The 20542-nt window shown below is 43.4% G+C and overlaps 1 protein-coding gene across 1 annotated transcript in view; it reads right to left on the bottom strand.

The window, feature by feature from the left end:
- Positions 1 to 20542, bottom strand: part of LOC308280703 (3'-5' RNA helicase YTHDC2-like) — a gene marked incomplete at its 5' end in the record, with an annotated part of 60944 nt that overhangs the window by 9476 nt on the left and 30926 nt on the right. Inside the window, 11 exons of the mRNA XM_080755022.1 lie at positions 662 to 771; positions 1574 to 1769; positions 4504 to 4712; positions 5815 to 5941; positions 7719 to 7909; positions 12004 to 12085; positions 12636 to 12755; positions 15776 to 15881; positions 16877 to 16959; positions 18148 to 18228; positions 19268 to 19355. Coding sequence (XP_080611148.1) covers positions 662 to 771; positions 1574 to 1769; positions 4504 to 4712; positions 5815 to 5941; positions 7719 to 7909; positions 12004 to 12085; positions 12636 to 12755; positions 15776 to 15881; positions 16877 to 16959; positions 18148 to 18228; positions 19268 to 19355 — 1393 coding nt within the window. The remainder of the gene's footprint in view (positions 1 to 661; positions 772 to 1573; positions 1770 to 4503; positions 4713 to 5814; positions 5942 to 7718; positions 7910 to 12003; positions 12086 to 12635; positions 12756 to 15775; positions 15882 to 16876; positions 16960 to 18147; positions 18229 to 19267; positions 19356 to 20542) is intronic.

Raw genomic sequence — 20542 nt, 5'->3', positions numbered from 1 at the left:
CCCGTTTAGATTATCTGGTCAGATAATCTGAAAAAATGATCCTGTAGTGTTTAATTCTACCCGATTCAGTCGGGCCCGATTATCGTGTAATGTATGGCCGGCTTTTAGTTGAGAGAGAGATGAAGCAGGGACCCCCAAAATCTGTTCATAGATTCCGTATAGTTTCATCGTTTGACAGCACAATCATCAGTGTTATTTTGGATTCATGTCAATTTGAGTTTGAGTTTAACCACTTGATCTTCCCAGGTTTGTTCTAGATCAGGGGTCTTCAACAGGGGGTCCGGGACCCCTAGGGGGTCCTCATAGTTACTACAGGGTGGCCCCCGAATCCTTGTGTGATAGGATCATTATTTTCAATTAACAACTTGAACCCTCGCATCCCTATTCCGAGGAGAACTTTAGCCAAAAATAGCCGATCTACAAGCTCTCGAGGCGTTGAGAGCTTGTAGATCAGCTATTTTTGGCAAATAGGGTTGGTGTACTATTTAAGATTTTAAGTGGTTAAGTGTCAAACAAGTCTATGAATCTATCCATGAAATCGAGGAGAATCTCCATCACACATTTATACAATATGTAGTGTGGGGAGTCTCTGCTTCATCTCTCTCTCAGCTAAGGGGTCCTTGGCCTGAAAACGCTGAAGATTGCGGAGGCGTTCTCTCACCTCGCTGTCCAGCTGGAACTGCAGCCACTCGTCGATCTTCAGCTGAGCCAGGTGAGCCGCCGGGCGCTCCTCCACCTCACTGTCGTCGCTGCTGTCGTTGAGTGCGTCGTCTGATTAACATAACACAGATATTAACACATTTACTGACATTACTTTGAAGGGACGATGGCATTGCAGACGGCCACCACTTCCTCCCATAGGCCGCCACTCTTATTTTGAAGGGCCGGGCGGAAATTGCGCTGATTTTTTTTAGACTTTACCTTTTTTCAACCGCACCCCAGATCTAGTGTAGAAGCTGTGTGTCATGGCGGCACTCGGTAGAAAAACACCATGCAATCGCCATTTTGCCGTGATAAATGCCAGCCTTGTTAAGTTAAAGTTGTCGAATGTTGTTTTCATTTCTTAGATTATTTAGGTTATGTGTCATATCTACCATGTGCAACTTCAAAGCCTGCAAGCCAAACAGAAATCTAATTGTCAACGACAAAAACACAATTAAATTGTTAATCGCAATTATTCGAGTGACAATTAATTGTCACGTAAAATTTCATAATAATCGTGACAGCCCTAAATGGAACCAGGCCTGTAAAATAGGGCTGTCACGATTATGACATTTTACATGACGATTAATTGTCACTCAAATAACCCTAACCCGAAATTACTAACATTTGACATTGATAGAGGAAATAGCCGATCTACAAGCTCACAACGTGCCACGATGAGACGCGTTGTGAGCTTGTAGATCTGCTATTTCCACTATTTTTTACTTTAAAAAAAATTATATGAAAGATTTTCAACATGGACTATGGATTATGACGATTATGAAGAATGATCGCGATTATGTCAAACAATTGCGATTAGACGATTATGTAATAATTGTGACAGCCCTAGAACCAGGCCTGTAGAACCTACCTTTTGGGAGGGTGGGCTCCTGCAGAGCCGAAGCGGGGAGCCTGGCCGAGCCCCCGAATATGGCCACGGCAACGGGGGACACCATGGAGCAGCAGCGCACGCTGGCTACCCTGTGGACTCGCGTCATCTCGTCGTAGATCAGCCAGTCGGTGGGCAGGGCCTGGACAGACGCCGTCTGTCCATTGGCCGGGGGGATCTGGAGGGGTAGGAGACATGACAGAACACATATTTGTCTCCGTTCTAGGACTGGGGTCTTCAACGTTTTCAGTCCAAGGACCCCTTAGTTGAGAGAGAGATGAAGCAGGGACCCCCACAACCTGTTCGTAGATTCCATATCGTTTCATTGTTTGACAGCACAATCATCAGTGTATTTTGGATTCATGTCAATTTGTGTTTTCAGATATTTAACCACTTGAGCCGTCAATACTTCTCCCCTCTACACCAAACGTCTTTGCCGAAAATAGCGCTGCGATGCGTTGAGAGCTTGTAGATCTGCTATTTTTTGCAAAATTTCTCAGAATCTGGCAAAAAAGGAGATTTTTTTTCTTTCTATCATACAAAGATTTGGAGGACCCCCTGTAGTAACTGTTGAAGACCCCTGTTCTAGGACGAAGTAAGGCAAGCCGGGGGGGGGGGGGTCTTCAGTGTTTTTCAGGCCAAGGACCCCTTAGCTGAGAGAGAGATGAAGCAGGGACCCCTTAGCTGAGAGAGAGATGAAGCAGGGACCCCTTAACTGAGAGAGAGAGAGATGAAGCAGGGACCCCTTAGCTGAGAGAGAGATGAAGCAGGGACCCCTTAACTGAGAGAGAGAGAGATGAAGCAGGGACCCCTTAGCTGAGATAGAGATGAAGCAGGGACCCCTTAGCTGAGAGAGAGATGAAGCAGGGACCCCTTAGCTGAGAGAGAGATGAAGCAGGGACCCCTTAACTGAGAGAGAGAGAGATGAAGCAGGGACCCCTTAGCTGAGAGAGAGATGAAGCAGGGACCCCTTAACTGAGAGAGAGAGAGATGAAGCAGGAACCCCTTAGCTGAGAGAGAGATGAAGCAGGGACACCTTAGCTGAGAGAGAGATGAAGCAGGGACCCCTTAACTGAGAGAGAGAGATGAAGCAGGGACCCCTTAACTGAGAGAGAGAGAGATGAAGCAGGGACCCCTTAGCTGAGAGAGAGAGATGAAGCAGGGACCCCTTAACTGAGAGAGAGAGAGATGAAGCAGGGACACCTTAGCTGAGAGAGAGAGATGAAGCAGGGACCCCTTAGCTGAGAGAGAAAGATGAAGCAGGGACCCCTTAGCTGAGAGAGAGATGAAGCAGGGACCCCTTAGCTGAGAGAGAGAGATGAAGCAGGGACCCCTTAGCTGAGAGAGAGAGATGAAGCAGGGACACCTTAACTGAGAGAGAGAGATGAAGCAGGGACCCCTTAGCTGAGAGAGAGATGAAGCAGGGACCCCTTAGCTGAGAGAGAGAGATGAAGCAGGGACCCCTTAGCTGAGAGAGAGATGAAGCAGGGACCCCTTAACTGAGAGAGAGAGAGATGAAGCAGGGACCCCTTAGCTGAGATAGAGATGAAGCAGGGACCCCTTAGCTGAGAGAGAGATGAAGCAGGGACCCCTTAGCTGAGAGAGAGATGAAGCAGGGACCCCTTAACTGAGAGAGAGAGAGATGAAGCAGGGACCCCTTAGCTGAGAGAGAGATGAAGCAGGGACCCCTTAACTGAGAGAGAGAGAGATGAAGCAGGAACCCCTTAGCTGAGAGAGAGATGAAGCAGGGACACCTTAGCTGAGAGAGAGATGAAGCAGGGACCCCTTAACTGAGAGAGAGAGATGAAGCAGGGACCCCTTAACTGAGAGAGAGAGAGATGAAGCAGGGACCCCTTAGCTGAGAGAGAGAGATGAAGCAGGGACCCCTTAACTGAGAGAGAGAGAGATGAAGCAGGGACACCTTAGCTGAGAGAGAGAGATGAAGCAGGGACCCCTTAGCTGAGAGAGAAAGATGAAGCAGGGACCCCTTAGCTGAGAGAGAGATGAAGCAGGGACCCCTTAGCTGAGAGAGAGAGATGAAGCAGGGACCCCTTAGCTGAGAGAGAGAGATGAAGCAGGGACACCTTAACTGAGAGAGAGAGATGAAGCAGGGACCCCTTAGCTGAGAGAGAGATGAAGCAGGGACCCCTTAGCTGAGAGAGAGAGATGAAGCAGGGACCCCTTAGCTGAGAGAGAGAGATGAAGCAGGGACACCTTAGCTGAGAGAGAGAGATGAAGCAGGGACCCCTTAGCTGAGAGAGAGAGATGAAGCAGGGACACCTTAGCTGAGAGAGAGAGATGAAGCAGGGACCCCTTAGCTGAGAGAGAGAGAAAGCAGGGACCCAGAAGCAAATATTTGAGTTACAAATGTTCGCTTCAAAAAAGACATCCTAAGATTTGCACACATTTTCATGATTTAAATGTTAAAAAGCAGATCTACAAGCTTTTGTAGCTCGGTGCCTTGCTTTAAGCTTGTATAGCTGCCATTTTTCAATAGCTAAAGCGTCAAATCAAATATTTGATAGAGAGTGAAAAAAGACTATCAAGTATGTATATTAGAAATACATTTTAACAATTATAGAGGATTTAAATAGTACAGGATATGCAGCTCGGCAAATAAAAGGTGAATTTAACCCCAGTGCATGATGGGATGATATCACGATAAATAAAATCTCCACGATACAATTATCGTGAGTGTTTTTAACCCATTTAGAACGGGTACACATTTAAAACAATAGTGGAAATCGCACTATCAATGTTCTTTTTTTAAGTTTAAAGTTGTCAAATTTTGTTTTCATTTCTTTGCAGACACGTGTGCCCTCTACGCGGCGAATGCATCGAGGGCACACAGAGACATCAAACCACGATAAACGATAACATGGCGTACGGTCCCATCCCTATAGTTCCAGTACCTTCTTGGGCTGTGGCGGCTGGCAGAGCACGGAGGTGGGATGGCAGCGGACCTTCTTCTCCTTGCAGGAGGACAGGCAGCCGGCGTGGCGGTCCACGTGGAGGAGGTTGGGGTACATGCCCGCCACCAGCGCCGCCTTCACCACCGGCCAGTTCTCAGAGTTCAGGTTGACGTCGCGGATGTCCCCGGCGCCGCGTGCACGCACAAAACCTGGCCAGCGCAAAAACGGGAAGGGTCAGGCTAAACTGTGAATAGCTGCAGGATATGATTGTAGATAGAGCTAGCGTTGTCCAGGGTGTTTTAGAGAAGGGAGAAGAGTCTAGGATGTGTGGAGCGTTGTCCAGGGTGTTTTAGGGAAGGGAGAAGAGTCTAGGATGTGTGGAGCGTTGTCCAGGGTGTTTTAGGGAAGGGAGAAGAGTCTAGGATGTGTGGAGCGTTGTCCAGGGTGTTTTAGAGAAGGGAGAAGAGTCTAGGATGTATGGAGCGTTGTCCAGGGTGTTTTAGGGAAGGGAGAAGAGTCTAGGATGTGTGTAGCGTTGTCCAGGGTGTTTTAGGGAAGGCTTGTACATAATTCCTGACCGTGTTAGCTGGAGGGCATGTCTTGAAGTGTCATGCATTTGGTTACCATTTTTGGCATCAAAATAATAGTAGTTAATGCATGTTTTGTCAAAATAATCTATGTAAAAAATGTTCATATATTTTCAAACATTTAAAACAATAGTGGAAATCGCACTATCAATGTTCTTTTTTTAAGTTTAAAGTTGTCAAATTTTGTTTTCATTTCTTTGCAGACACGTGTGCCCTCTACGCGGCGAATGCATCGAGGGCACACAGAGACATCAAAGAGATCAACGCGTTGGCACGTCGTGGGCATCAAATGAGTTAAAAGGTTTGAGTTGGGTTTCTCCCACACATTTTGCTAGCCTAAGTTGGCTCAGCGATGAAGACAGGGTTAAACAACTAAAAATAACTTTCAAAATAGTCAACGCAAATCTGCCCTCCATCCCCTCAGTACCCATATATCTGACATCTCCAAAAACCTAGCAACACCCACAGCCACAACACCAGAGGGAGCGCACACAATGATCTGATAACACAAACCCATAAGACAAATATGGGTAAATTCTCCTTCTACTTGTACTGCTCTCCATTTTTGTCTAATAAAATAATCAAAAGAACCATTGTGCTGCAATAAATAGAACAAAGCCTTCATTGGCAGCACACCTGCGAAGGGACCCATTCTTTGCCATCATGGCTGCTGTGCATAGAGCCTACTTAACCAGCCTCCTCCCCCAGACGGTGCAGAACGTACCGATGGCTCGGAGCTGTCCCAGCAGCTGTGTCCTCATCCCCACGATGATCTCCAGCGAGGCCTGCGACAGGAAGTTCTTCTCGCAGAAGGAGCGCTCCCAGCCGTCAGCGCAGGCCTTCTGCCACGCCTGAACCCCACACCACGACACACACACAACACAACACCTTTACTATTCAGACATTTAGCAGACACTCTTCACCTAGTAACCCAAAGACCAGGAACACATAATTACGCATTATTACTTAACTCTTAAAAAATAGCAGATATACAAGCTCGCAGCGCGGCACTCTGCTATTTTTTTAGAAATCGTGAACATCTGTGCAAGTCTTGGCATACATTGACCCAATTCTATAATGTCTTCTAAATCCTTCTAGGGTTTTTGAAAAACACATGTTTCTATGAGTGTCATGACAGTGCAGGTTCTCAAACCTTTTCGTGTCAGGACGATATGATCGGTATTTATTACTATATATACTAATGCAGCTAACTAACTGCAGTATACATCCGCACTGTGTGTTAACATGGGTGGATTGTTTAGCTGTGCTAGGCTAATTTGGACACCCCATCAGAACATTGTTGTGCGAGGGACCACCCTAGAAGAGAATATTTGTGTTTAAAAAAAAAAATAGATGATATACAAGTTTGCCGCACCAAGTGACACGCTGTGAGCTTGTAGATCTGCTATTGTTTGAGAACCACTGTTCTAAATCCGTTAGTTTTCTGAGAAACGTCTGAAATGACACGGGTCCTTAAGTAAACAGTGTGGAGAAGTCACGTGAAGTGAATACTGTAAAGTCGGTGACCAAAGAAATCGCGATTTACGATGTTTGCGCGATAATCAAAATAGCCGATCTACAAGCTCAGCTTGTAGATAAATTAAATCTCCACGATACAATTATCGTGAGTGTTTTTTATAACGATAAACGATAATATCGCTTATCGTACCATCCCTAGTGCAACGGTCTTCAACAGGGGGTCTGGGACCCCTAGGGGGTCCTCAGAGTTACTACAGGGGGTCCTCCAAATCTTTGAGTGATAGAAACTTGTTTTTTCTCCTTTTTTATATTAACCACTTGAACCCTAGCGTCCATATTCTGAGAACTTTAGCCAAAAATAGCAGATATACAAGCTTGGCTATTTTTAGCAAAGAGCTTTGATGTAGAGGGGAAAAAGAGCAGACTAAGTACAGAGTGAAAGGTCAAATGTATTAGTATTGACGGTTCAAGTGGTTAAATATCTGATATCTGCTATTTCCACTATTTCTGAAATGAAAATGTTTGAAAATGTATGAACATTTTTCAACATTCACGATTATGACAAAATAATTGTGATTATTTCAAATAATTGCGATTAGACGATTATGTTAAGATTGTGACAGGCCTACCTGGAAGGCTCTCAGCAGAGCCATGTGGTCGCTGAAGGTCCCGATAAATAAAAATATAAATAAATATCAATTTAAAACTATATATTAATGTATATATTATATTAATGTATATATTAACTATAATATTAATGGAAGAATGTGGACTTTGTCCCACTGCATAACTCTGCCCCCGGTAGCAAAAGAGAATGATTTTTCTGGTTGGCCAGTCAGGGACCAATCAGAAGGCTGACAAAGGGTGAATTGCGACAGGCGAAAGGTGAAAATAGCCGATCTACATGCTCACAACGCCTCGCAACGCGAGGCGTTGTGAGCATGTAGATCTGCTATTTTCACAATTTCGGTTTAATTTGTCATTTCAGAGGTATTAACAAAATCAATAACCAAAGACAATGCATAGCTATTTCTTCCAGGACCTTCCAGGACCCTTGATCAATTTCTTTCCAGTACTGGAAAAAATATTTTTCTAATTTCTTAATATTTCCAGGAATTTCATGACCGTGGGAACCCTGGACAGGCCTACCTGGAAGGCTCTCAGCAGAGCCATGTGGTCGCTGAAGGTCCCGGCGGTGAACCTCTTGCGGCAGAGCAGGGAGGCTCTCTTCTCCGAGGCCTGGGCGGGCAGCACGAAGGGGTCGCGGTGGGCCAGCGTGCAGGCGATGGTGAGGATGGGGTCCAGGCACTTCAGGACCACTCCACACAGCACCATCTTACCTAGGGGGACGGGCGGAAACATGAGCTTTTTACAAGGAGGAACCCAAATCCAAGTTGATGGATACCAGACACCCAGATGAGAATGGAGGAATCAAAACTGGAATCGATAATATCATAATCATTGAAGTCAGGGGTTCCCAAACTTTTTTGTCTCAGGGCAACCCATGAATATTTTTTTAATCCGAGGCACCCCTACATTCTAATTTTCACTCCCAGCACCTTATATTTATAGCATATCGTCGTTGTCGGGTGGAAACCTTGTGTGTCCAAAACCGTTCGTTTTGTATTTATCATATATAAAATGTACTAAACTAGTGAAAACAGCCGATCTACAAGCACACAGTTTTGTGCGACAGTCTTGTATGGTGAAGCAGGCCTTTGCTTTACCAAAAGACGTACACATTTGAAACTTTCTGACAAACAGTGACGATATTTTAGTGATTATGTTGCGAGGAACACTTTGGGATAATAGCCATTTTGGTTAGAACTGACTGAAAATAACTTTGTACTTCAGGTTTAAAATGTTAAAATATTTTTTCAAGTGTCCAAATCAATTCCAAATATTATCAAATGATCTCGCGGCACCCCTGGACTGCCGTCACGGCACCCCAGGGTGCCCCGTCACCCACTTTGAAAACCCCTGGTTTAAGTGTCCAAAATATCCATCCATCTTCAAGTTGTGTTAACCCTAACCCTAAGGCTGGGCAATATCGGAAATGTATCGATATCGAGGTATCAACATGCAAGGTATACATATCGATGAAGAAGGCTTGAAATGAGGTATTGGTGTATGTGTCAAATTAATTTACAGACATACTGCATGCACATAGCAGGGGTTGACACTAAGGTCTCAGAGGCACTTGCCCATCAGGCAAGTATAGGTCATGTTCTACTTGCCCGAAGGTCATGCCCGCTTGCCCGAAAAGTAAATCGTCCATTATAAAATGATAGGTAAGATTTTAATTACGGCTCAATTTAACACATTTTTTTTTACCCCCTTTGGCTGTGTGATAAATGTCATACGTACATTTTTATCCAAATACCTACATAGCTGTGATTGAATATGACTACGGGTTCACACCAATTTTATATTTCTAAGTGTAGCAACAGTAAAAACAGCACATTATAGGTAAACAGTGCTTTTACTTTACATTCCACAGACCAGAAGACAGAACGCGCTGGCCACGTTTAGGTGTTTAGACAGATATATCTTGTGTTGTGTTAGACGGTTGCGTCCCCTCTCAAATGAGCACTTGCCCGGTCGGCCAACCTGAAAGCAAACTTCACCTGCCCGAAAGTTTTATTTACCTGCCGGGTAACCTACCTGTTGGAAAATGGAAATAAGGCATCTCATTTCTTTATTCTATGTGCACTGTGCAGTGTGCATGCATGGATATGCTATTCATTATCTGGGTTAGGTAGGCAGTGGACCTAAAGCAGAAAAACATTAATAACGATATAATGCAATTGTTTTTATTAGTATCTTGTGTAATATCGATATTGAGGTATTCAACAACGTTATTAAATATTGAAGGTTTTCCTAATATTGCCAGCCTTAGCCACTATAGCCTGTCGTTTTATTTTGAAGAGCCCAAAAGAGACCCGGAAGCCACATGTGTATGCGTGTTGTGTAATCTGACAATTCTGAAACGGAGGTCTATTTGTTTACAAACGGTCACAAAACTAAAATCCTAACCGGGGCTGACCATCACGCAATAGTATAGCTGTGAAAAAGAGTGGTTTTCGGCCTTCTCACCATTATTTGCATCCTTATTCAGAGATACAGACATTGTTTTATGTTACAGCATAGAACTGGAGTCAATGGAGCGTTGCGTCATGGGATATGTAGTGTTTTCATTTACCAGCGGCCACCGGAGCGGCATGTGTTTACCTGGTTACCATGGCAACGCTAACACGACTCCAGTCGGGTTAGGCAGGGGAAGTTTAATAATGGCGTTGATTGCTGGTGAGACAGACCGTCTCAATATCGAGGCCAGCTCTTGGCCAATAGCTGAGATAGAAGGTGCCTGCTAGAAGCATGCACAGTAGCGTTGTAAATGCGGAAAGTGTTGCTATCCCAGATTTAACCACCAGGCTACGGCCTCTTCACTGCTCTGGCGTGCTTCTAGTGCAGGGGTTCTCAACCTTTTCAAGCCGTGACCCCCAAAATAATCATATTTAAACTGGGGACCCCACCCTGACAAGCACTAAGAGTTGAGGCATTACAGTTCTTATAACACGGTTCTATTGTGAAAATAGCCGATCTACATGCTCACAAAACGCGAGGCGTTGTGAGCATGTAGATCGGCTATTTTCACAATTTCTGCCTCTAATATTTGACAATTTGGCCCATGTTTAATTTGTCATTTTAGAGGTATTAAAAAGTCCTTAAATTGTCACTTTAGAAATGTGCAGATACCCTCTACATACACTTAAACTTTATGTTGGTTTGTTTGCTGTTGAGTGAGAAAACAATGTTGCACATTAATTACTCATTTACTGCCTATGACTAGTTTGACGAGTTATATAAATGGGTCCACTCTGCCTATGACTAGTATGACGAGTTATCAATTAGCTTTAATAACTATAAAACAAAAAAGTATGATCGCCGATTCGCCGTCCATAGCGCTCTATGGAAGGGCCCTATTCACAAAAAACGGATCCAGATCTTCCAAAACGGAAATGGGGGGGGCGGGACAACGACGCCTGTATCCTGTCTGCCGAAATCCCATCCGGTTTAATGTTATGCAACACCCACGCTGGGCTCAATCGGTTTCGCTTTGAGAAATGGCAGGCTGTTGGGTTTTGTAGCTTACCGTGACTGGATCGCAGGGGCGTGCACAGACATTTTGAGGGGGGGGGGGGGGTGCTCAAGTGAAAAAAAGGGCACCTTGTGCAGCGCGTGGAACCGTCGACTGCCAGTAGTTAGGGATGGGAAGTGTTGCATTGGTGATTCAATGTTTGGGGGACGTGATTTGAATGATGTCACGTGGACAGCGCTTACACATACATTACAGGAGTTAACAGGTACAGACAATGGTCTATTGATATGCATACATGCCCTGCTGTGACATATCCAGGCTATGCATCAATTAAATGTGTATTTGGCTGCGGACCCCCATCTCAAAATATTTTGTTCCAGGGACCCCCAGAAGCAAAGACTTTAGTTAATTTGGGTCTTGCCTCAAGCTAGATGCATAATAGATACATGCTGTTTTGATTACAGATAGCCTACACATGTGGCAAGATTCCAGAGCATTTTGGGGCATAAATATATTAGAACCTTTTAATCCAGAATTGACCAATGTCACCATGGTCCATGCACACTGCACAAAACAACAAAACAAACACTGTACAAAAACATGGGGGGGTCCCAGATGAGTAAAGACCCCATCCAAAAGTAAAACAGGTTATTCTGTCTGCTTTCAAATTGTAGTAAATGAACTCAGGTTGTTTTAAAACCTACAAAACAACTCTAATATTATGAAAATCGGACATTAACTGGCTGGTGTACTGTTCTGGGAGGTCCCAAAATAGATAACCCCCAGGGGCGGGGGTCTTAACATTTTACACCCATCATTTACTCATTTGAGTCCTTGACCCAGAACACATAGGATTGGCATGTTTAATTACGTTTCTAGGTTGTCTAGAAGCCAAGATAGCACAAATTATGTATTTTATGTCGGCCATTTTGCATTTGGATTTTTGGATTCCCCATGCTCTGAAGATTCCAAAAATGTATAGTTTTACTAATCTCCAAAACTTTTGAACAAAAGTACACAGTGAACCTGACTAAAAAAGGGCACTTTGATCCAGGAAGGCAAAAGGGCAGGTGCTCTGGCACCCCCTAGTGTCTACCTGTGCACGTCCCTGCTGGATCATATTGTGAATGGAATCGGTGAACCATCGCGCAATGGATTCGCGCGCGCGCCCACGTTAAAGGTAGGCAAAATCCTGGCGGTGTGGACCCTCAGAAGGGGTCTTAAAATGGGGTTAAATGAGTTTTTAAGTTAATCATCTGGGGACCTCCCCAAAATAATTTGGGGACCACCCCTGGGGGTCCCGACCCACAGGTTGAGAACCACTGCTCTTACCCAGGTGGGGCTCCACAGGCAGGTCAGCCAGGTGGTATCCCAGCTCCGTTAGGTCCTCAGACGGCTCCATGGCATCCACCGTCTGCAGTGGAGAGAGGTGGGATGGGGGGTGGGGGGGTCACACTTTTGGCATTTTTACTCGACGATTAATTGTCATGTTTTGAGTACCTGAGATGAAAATAGCCGATCTACATGCTCACAACGCCTCGCAACGCGGTGCGGTGTGATGTGGATTTCGTCGACGAAAACTATGACGATTTTTTTTTGTCGAATGTGTTTTTTGAAAACTACATAAAACGACATAAAAACAAAGTTGTGATGTGCTGTAGATCTGCTATTTTCAGCACACAACCAAGTGTAAAATCAGTCGTTACGATGCCATCAAGGCCTGCCAGAATACATTCGAGTTGACCAAATCAACTGTAGATTTAGTCGACTAAGATCTTATGATATTTAGTCGACTAAAATTAGACTAAAACTAAAACTTTTCAGGTGACTAAATTATGACTAAAACTAAAAGACATTTTATTCAAAAGACTATGACTAAAACTAAATCAAAATTTGCTGTCAAAAACAACACTGGTGTGGTGCAATGCCAGTGGGGAATCCAGCTTTAGTGTGGATGTTGTTACCTTAAGCATGTGGACGGCATTCTTCACTATGTGGATGGGAGGTGGTTCTGGAGCCCTGGCCAGGAAGTCAGCTACGGGACAGTTGATTGGAGCCAGTAGTTTGGTGTGCAGACACAGCTCCTGTACCATTACAGTCACAGGGAGTCACCACTTAGAGACCGTATGTCATGCCCCCAAAATTGACATTATGATACAGTAGGTCACATTGTCTGAAAACGAGGCGGGACACTATCACATATTCATTGCGTAGTAGTCACACACACACACACACACACACACACACACACACACACACAAACACACACACACACACACACACACACACACACACACACACACACACACACACACACACACACACACACACACACACACACACACAGCCTCCTTCAAAATTGGTATGAAAAGTCACCTTCAGACAGCTGCTACCCGTGACTTGTAAATAGACTAAGCCCCCATGCTCCCCCCCCCCCTTTTTCTTTTTTCTGCCTTTGTATTTGATGTTATGCTTTTGAAACTGATATTATCCTAGATAAAGTACTATGTTCTATCCGTCTGTCTTTCAATGTTATATGAGATACTTAAAGTGTGGTTCCTGTGGAAATAAGCCTCGGCTTTCTAGGATCTCCTTTTAGTTGACATTGTGATTGTACCAGTGATTTGTACTGTCATGAAACTGTACTTTTTTCTATTGCAAACTTCTAATAAATTCTTCAATCAATCAAAAAACACACACACTTACGGGAAGTAAGTAACGGAAGTTACTAGCGCCCAAGGTGGAGGCTCTTAATTAAGCTATACTTTAGCTGTTGAAAAATAGCAGATCTACAAGCTCGCAGCGAGTGCCACGCTGCGAGCTTGTAGATCTGCTATTTTTGAAAAGTCGTGAAAATGTGTGCAAATCTATATGTACGGTATTTTTTAAGCAAACATTTGTAACTCAAATTTTGCTTCTGGGGGGTCCCTGGAACTAAGTATTTTGAGATGGGGTTCTGTGGCCAAATGCACATCATGTTGGAGGTCCTGCACACGTTTGAGCATCACTAACAAAGAAACAGACTTGCACACATTTTCACGATTTTTCAAAAATAGCAGATCTACAAGCTCGCAGTATGTGTTGTATATCTGCCATTTTTCAACAATTAAAGCACAACATAACACAGTGAATCCTTGTACCTAGGGCCCAGTTATATTACATGTCTCTCCCTGCTCTTCTACTGAGAGATTTACATTCTGTGGCCGAAACGAGATACTGCAACAAAATGCATTTCGGCTAATACTCAAAGGAGTATGCTCGTTTCCACACAGCTGTGTGGGAGACACAAAATGCATTAATTTCACGGATCAATCGAAATGTTTAATTAAAGTGAAGCAGATTCAGTGTGCCATGGTCAGAGACAGTTTGAAAAACACTGTGATGGGAGTGCAGGGACGTGTGTGTGCGTGTGTGTGTGTGTGTGTGTGTGCGTGCGCGCACACGTGCGTGTGTGTGCATGTGTGTGAGTGTGCCTGCGTGCGTGTGTAGTAGCCTAGCAGGCCATCCCGAGCTACGTCATCACCAATGTGCTTCCTTTCTCGGTCTGGTGTCCCTCCCATCGAGCCTCTTTATTAGAACTTGGGTTTCTAATTTCCAATCAAAAGGCTGCATTTGGAGCGACCCGCCTCACAGCGCTCCTGATTGGTCGAGCGGCTGCTACAGCTCTCGCATTTTGTAAACAAACATGGTGGGACCCCATGTCCGACGCGAGTTCACAAATCGCAAATAAAAGCTGCGTTAAGCGAGGTTTTATCTGAAATCAACGGCATCTCATAACTTAAAGGACCTACACCATGAATTTTCACTTTTTCTATTTTAAAACCTTTTTTTGGGGTCCCACTGGCACCTTCTATCCTCACAAAGTCCTATTTCTGTACATTGTGTCTTTCTCTGGTTTTGGGAAGACAGAGATGAAAAGCTTTCCACAGGTTCTCAGAACAGTGCTGTTCTGAGAGTTGACGCATGTGACGTCACACGCGTTTCCCGTTTTTTTTTTCAGTCAATTTTTTTTTTTTTTTTTTTTCAAAGTTTTTTTTCAAAACTTTTTTTTCATTTTTTTTTTTTTCTCAAAACATTTTTTTTCATTTTTTTTTCAAAAAACTTTTTTTTTTCAAAAACTTTTTTTTTTCAAATTGCAGCTGGAGAGCCTCATTATAGTAGAGCTAGAACAAACAAAAAGAATGGTCAGAGTGTTTGTTGAGGGTTAAAACCTGTCTAAGACTCAATTTTGAGCATATATTTATACAAAAATCAAACCTCGGTTCGAAGTGGAGCGGTGAATTTGAGCAGCTGTACCCTATGTGAGTGAGTGAGTGAGTAAACTGTGCCTGTGAGTGAGTGGTGAGTGTGCCTGGCCTGCACAAAACAGCGCCCCTCCTTTAACTAGTGTGTTGTGTGTGGCCACTCAAGGTATTGCCAGGCTACGGACATGGCCAGCCAGCCACCCACCCAGCCAGCCACCCAGCCAGCCACCCAGCCACCCACATACCCACGGACATACCTGTCTATTGGGAGCGCTTTCACCGCTCCAAAAAAATATAGTTTTAAAAGCATGGTGTAGGCCCTTTAAAAACGAACAACAGTTTGCACCTTTGGAATTTCTGTCTGGAAAAGACGTATTTGCTGTTCTGCCGACGATGTTTTGATGCGCTGGTGGCTACTGACTGGACCTGTCAGTCAAAGTAAGTTACTACGTCATCGCTAGGGCTGTCACAATTATTACATAATCGTCTAATCGTGATTATTTGACATTATCGCAATTATTTTGTCATAATCGTCATGATCGTGAATGTTGAAAAATTTCCGAAATAGTGGAAATAGCAGATCTACAAGCTCACAACACGTCGCATCGCGACGCGTTGTGAGCTTGTAGATCGGCTATTTCCACAATCAAAGTTATTTTTTAAGTAGTAAGTTGTCAAATATGTCAGTAATTTCTTTGTATATTTAGGTTATGTGTCATATCTCCCATGTACAACTTCAAAGCCTAAAAGCCAAACAGAAATGTAATTATCAACGACAAAAACACAATTAAATCGTTAATCGCCAATTATTTGAGTGACAATTAATCGTCAAGTAAAATGTCATATCGTGACAGCCCTACCTGTAGCGGCATCCTCAGCAGCTGTGGAACCTGGAACTCCTGCATGCTGTTGAAGCGCAGGCGGCTGAACATGTGGAAGCAGATGCCAGGCTTACACCTTCCAGCCCTGAAAACACAACATATGGAGTCACCTACCAGCCCTGAAGGACACAACAGTTACATAATGTCGTTGTCGGGTGGAAACCTCGTATCTCCAAGTTTCAAATGTGTACGTTTTTTTTTAGTAAAGCCCCGCTTCATCATACAAGGCTGTCACACAAAAGTAGTGAAAACAGCAGATCTACAAGCTCACAGCGCCTCGCGGTGCGAGGCGTTGTGTGCTTGTGGATCGGCTGTTTTCACTAGTTGAAATCATTTTTAAAATGATAAATGAAAAACGAACGTTTTGGACATAGGTTTTCACCCGACAACGACGATATGGAACCAGTAAGACTCCCTAATCGGGAGATAAGAGACCGTTAGGTCGCATGTAAAAATAGGCCTGATGGTGGCGCTAAATGTGACAGATCCATGTTGATGACATGACTCTAGACATACTGTGTACCGATTTGCGTGATTTCAGGGCAAAATCTGTAGGAGCAGTGTGCAAAAATGTGTTTTGCAAGAATCTGACTCATGGCGGCGCTAGAAGAGGGCCATGTGAGAAATGACGGATGGAGGTTGTGGTTTGGCAGCCAAGGAGTGTGTGTGCAAAGTTTGCTGCATATCCGGCACCACTTAAACCCTCTATAATTGGTAAACGGTACTTACAATATACGTACTTGATACAGTCTTTTTTTTTTTTCACTCTATCAAATCTCTTTGTCAAAAAAATAGCCGCTCTACAAGCTCACAACGTGTCGTGTTGTGAGGTTGTAGATCTGCTATTTTTTGGCAAATGTTCCAAAGCCGGGATAATGGATGTTGGGGATGTTTTGATTACCGCGATATCGTAAATCGCGATTTCTGTGGTCACAATAATCGTGATATGAAAATTTCATATGGTCCCGACTCCCATCCCTAGTCATTAGTGGCCACATTTGCAGACACAATAACAGACATGTACAGTACATGTACACACAAACGGGTAGAAAGATAATCAATCGCTTTTTGTTGTTTTACCTTCCCTTCCTCTGCAGAGCGCTGGCTTTAGAGATCCATCCCATCTTCAGCATGCTCACATGGTTGATGGCATCAAACGACTTCTACAAGAGGGTCACATGCATACGCTTTGTTTCAGACCGGAAACACATCATTAGACCACGGACGCCCCATGTCATACTACTATTGTTTATTTTATCTCTGGGACCCCACACTCTAGACCAGTGGTTCTCAACCTGTGGGTCGGGACCCCCAGGATGGGGTCCTTAAATTATGTTGGGGGGTCCCCAGATGATTAACTTAATGTGCAACATTGTTTTCTCACTCAACAGTAAACAGACCAACATAAAGTTTAAGTGTATAGAGGGTATCTGCACATTTCTAAAGGACGTTTTAATACCTCTAAAATGACAAATGAAACATTGGCCAAATTGTCAAACATTAGAGGCAGACATTGAAAATAGCCGAAATACATGCTCTAAACGCCTCGCAACGCAAGTGTTGATTGGCTATTTTCACACTAGAACTGTGTTATACACAATGTAATGCCTCAACTCTTAGTGCTCGTCAGGGTGGGGGGTCTCCAGTTCAAATATGATTATTTTGGGGGTCGTGGCTTTAAAAGGTTGAGAACCACTGGTCTCGGATACAGGGATAAATAGTTTATTTATCTCTGTACCTGACATTGAGAAACAGCCGTTACGAGGTATATACAGTTGTGCTCAAAATTAATCAACCACCTCTGGCAAATGTGTTTGACTTATTAGAACTTGTGAACAATACTCAAAACTGAACTTTTTGGAACATTCAGTGTCTTTGCAATTGTTTTATATATTTTTCTTTTTTCGTAGAAAGCAATAATCTCTTCTCTGAACTTTTCCGACCATTCCTTAGACTAGGCCATGTTTCTAATCACAGCCAACAAGTCAACACACTTCTAGTCAGGCCAGATTCCACATTTAATGCAACTAATTTAAGCCCTTGATTATTCGATTGCAGTTGATTACAGATGTTTTCAGGTGTAATTAAGAGGTGAATAATTGAAAGTGATAGTGGTGTTGAAAGTGGCAATTAGCATTACATTTAAAAAAAAAAAAGAGAGAAAAAAAACATAACACAACACATGTTACTTTTGTTGAGCTATTTACATTGTTCTTGTATGAATTATTTATTTCATTCAGTTGTCAGTTCGTGAATTTAGCCAACAAACCAGATTTTGAGGGGGGGTTGAATAATTTTGAGCACAACCCTGCTGTATACATATGTGGTTAAATTATAAAAGTGGACGCTACCTCTTTGACTTTCCCCGAGTCGATGACAAACACCACATCGTTGATGGTGATGCTGGTCTCTGCGATGTTGGTGGACAGGATCTGAAACACAACGAGATATTACAAGTCATTTTCTTTTCTTTTTTAGCCTGTATGGAAACGGTACAGGCAGAAGCTTAATGCTTAGTAACATCAGTCATCAACAGCATCAACATCAAGACAACACAAGCACAGAGGACACTGGACTACTTAGCCATCAAATTATTGGCTCAAGAATAGTGCTGTCACAATTATTACATAATCGTCTAATCACAATTATAAGACCTAAACCCGATTATTTTGTGGTAATCGTCATAATCGTTTACATGTTGAAAAATGTTTATATATTATCAAACATTTAAAAAATAAATAGTGGAAATAGCAGATCTACAAGGTCACAACGCATCACATCGCGATGCGTTGAGAGCTTGTAGTGAGCTTGTAGATCTGCTATTGTTCTTTTTAAAGTGTAAAGTTGTCAAATATGTCCTTTCTTTGTATGTGTCCTTTCTTTGTATGTTTAAGTTATGTGTCATATCTGCCATGTGCAAATGCAAAGCCTAAAAGCCAAACTGAAACTCAAGGCTTCATGGCGTGTGGAATTGATAGAAAATACATAATTGTTTGGGTGAACTACTCCTTTAACCCATTTAGACCTGAATGCAAATCTGTGTCACTTTAGATTTGAACCACTTTAACCATTATTTAATACTTTAACTATTCAAAAACAGCAGCTTCTAGATTTGCTATTTTTGAAAAATCATGAACATGTGTGCACCAAATTCTATGAATGTCTTCTAAATCCTTCTTCTAAATCAGTGGTTCTTTTTCATGTCAAGGACCTCTCAAAATGATGTATCTGGTCGTGGACCCCCATCTCAAAACATGTTGTTCCAGGGACCACCCAGAAGCAAATATTTGAGTTACAAATGTTCGCTTTAAAATAATATATATCCAAAGATTTGCACACATTTTCAAGATTTTTTTTCAAAAATAGCAGATCTACAAGCTCGCAGCTCATGTATCTGCTATGTTTCAATAGTTAAATAATAGTAAAATAAAATAACAGTTAAAGTGGTTCCAGGTCTTGGATCAGACTCACTATTTTCCTGACTCCAGGGGGCGTGTTCCTCATCACCTTCTTCTGGTCCAGGGTTTGCATGTTGGAGTGCAGCGTGAACACCTGGAACCTGGACAACAAGCAACCATTGACTGTAAAAAAATATATTTCTAACACTTTTTGTGGTCACATGTTCAGATAATGGATTCTGATTGGCTTAAAACAGTGATAAATCAGTCAACAACCTTGAGTTGGCTCATGGACCCCGCCCACTGTTGTGTTGCAGTTGTAACATTTCCAAGATCAATGCAAGTTACAACTATGTTTTCTTTCATTTATATGGTAGAAGTGGTAGAAAAGCAATTTACCATTCGAGGGTCGTGGGTTGTTGGCTGATTTACCACTGTTTCCGGGTTGTCGTGCCACAACCCGGAAACAGTGGTAAATCAGCCAACAACCCACTCCCTCTCATGGTAAATGGCTTACATATATATATGTCACGGTTTGTTAGAGAAACAGGACGTTCGAGAAACGGAGCACTCGTGGTGCCGCACGGGGCGGAGCAAGCGCTCGCCACAACGTCGTCCTCCAGGCGGAGCCGCTCGATTGTCCACGACATTGCAAGCGGTGCGAAGGCCAGCGGACCTTGGTCCCGCGGCCGGCGGAGCGCCGCGCAAGTTACGAAGCCGTGGTGAATGCAATCGTTATATTTATGCCCAGGCCGTAAGGCCTGGGCAAGCCCACGATAAACGCCCTGCCCAAGTGACTACAATGGAGCTAATGGCTAAGCTAGGCTAGGCTAGGCTAGGCTAGGCTAGGCTAGGCTAGGCTAGTAAATAAAGAAAGAGAGTCGCAAACGAGTGACGTCAGCGCCTTCACTATTGAATGGCTGCGTCGCCATCTGGTGGTGATTAGTGTGTGGTGAACGACGAAACAAGCGCTCTTACAATGAACGTCCTGAGTTACCCAAACATACTGTAACATATATATATATGGACGGTGGAAAGCCATTGGTTTCTATGGTGCACAAATTAAGCTTTTTTTGGCTGTTGTATGGGTGACGCCATCATTGTAGAAATCAACGTTCATTGGTAGAAATGGTACCATCTCCAATGCTAGTGGCTGCCAACGGTCACGTACAACCACAGGGATACATGGGACGTTGTCTTGAGATTGCCGAAAATAAAGCACCCGAAGAAGAATCATCAGAAGCCTATGATCACAAGCCCCTCCTACATCATACCCTGCAATAACATAAAATATTACATAAATTGGAACATATTTTCACAAAACGCATATCATGGTGATTGAAACAAG

The sequence above is a fragment of the Nannobrachium achirus genome (genome assembly GCF_963921795.1).
Source record: "Nannobrachium achirus genome assembly, contig: SCAFFOLD_287, whole genome shotgun sequence".
Lineage (NCBI taxonomy): Eukaryota > Metazoa > Chordata > Actinopteri > Myctophiformes > Myctophidae > Nannobrachium > Nannobrachium achirus.
Note: the sequence above shows the minus strand (reverse complement) of the source record. Positions and strands in the feature narration are given on the sequence as shown.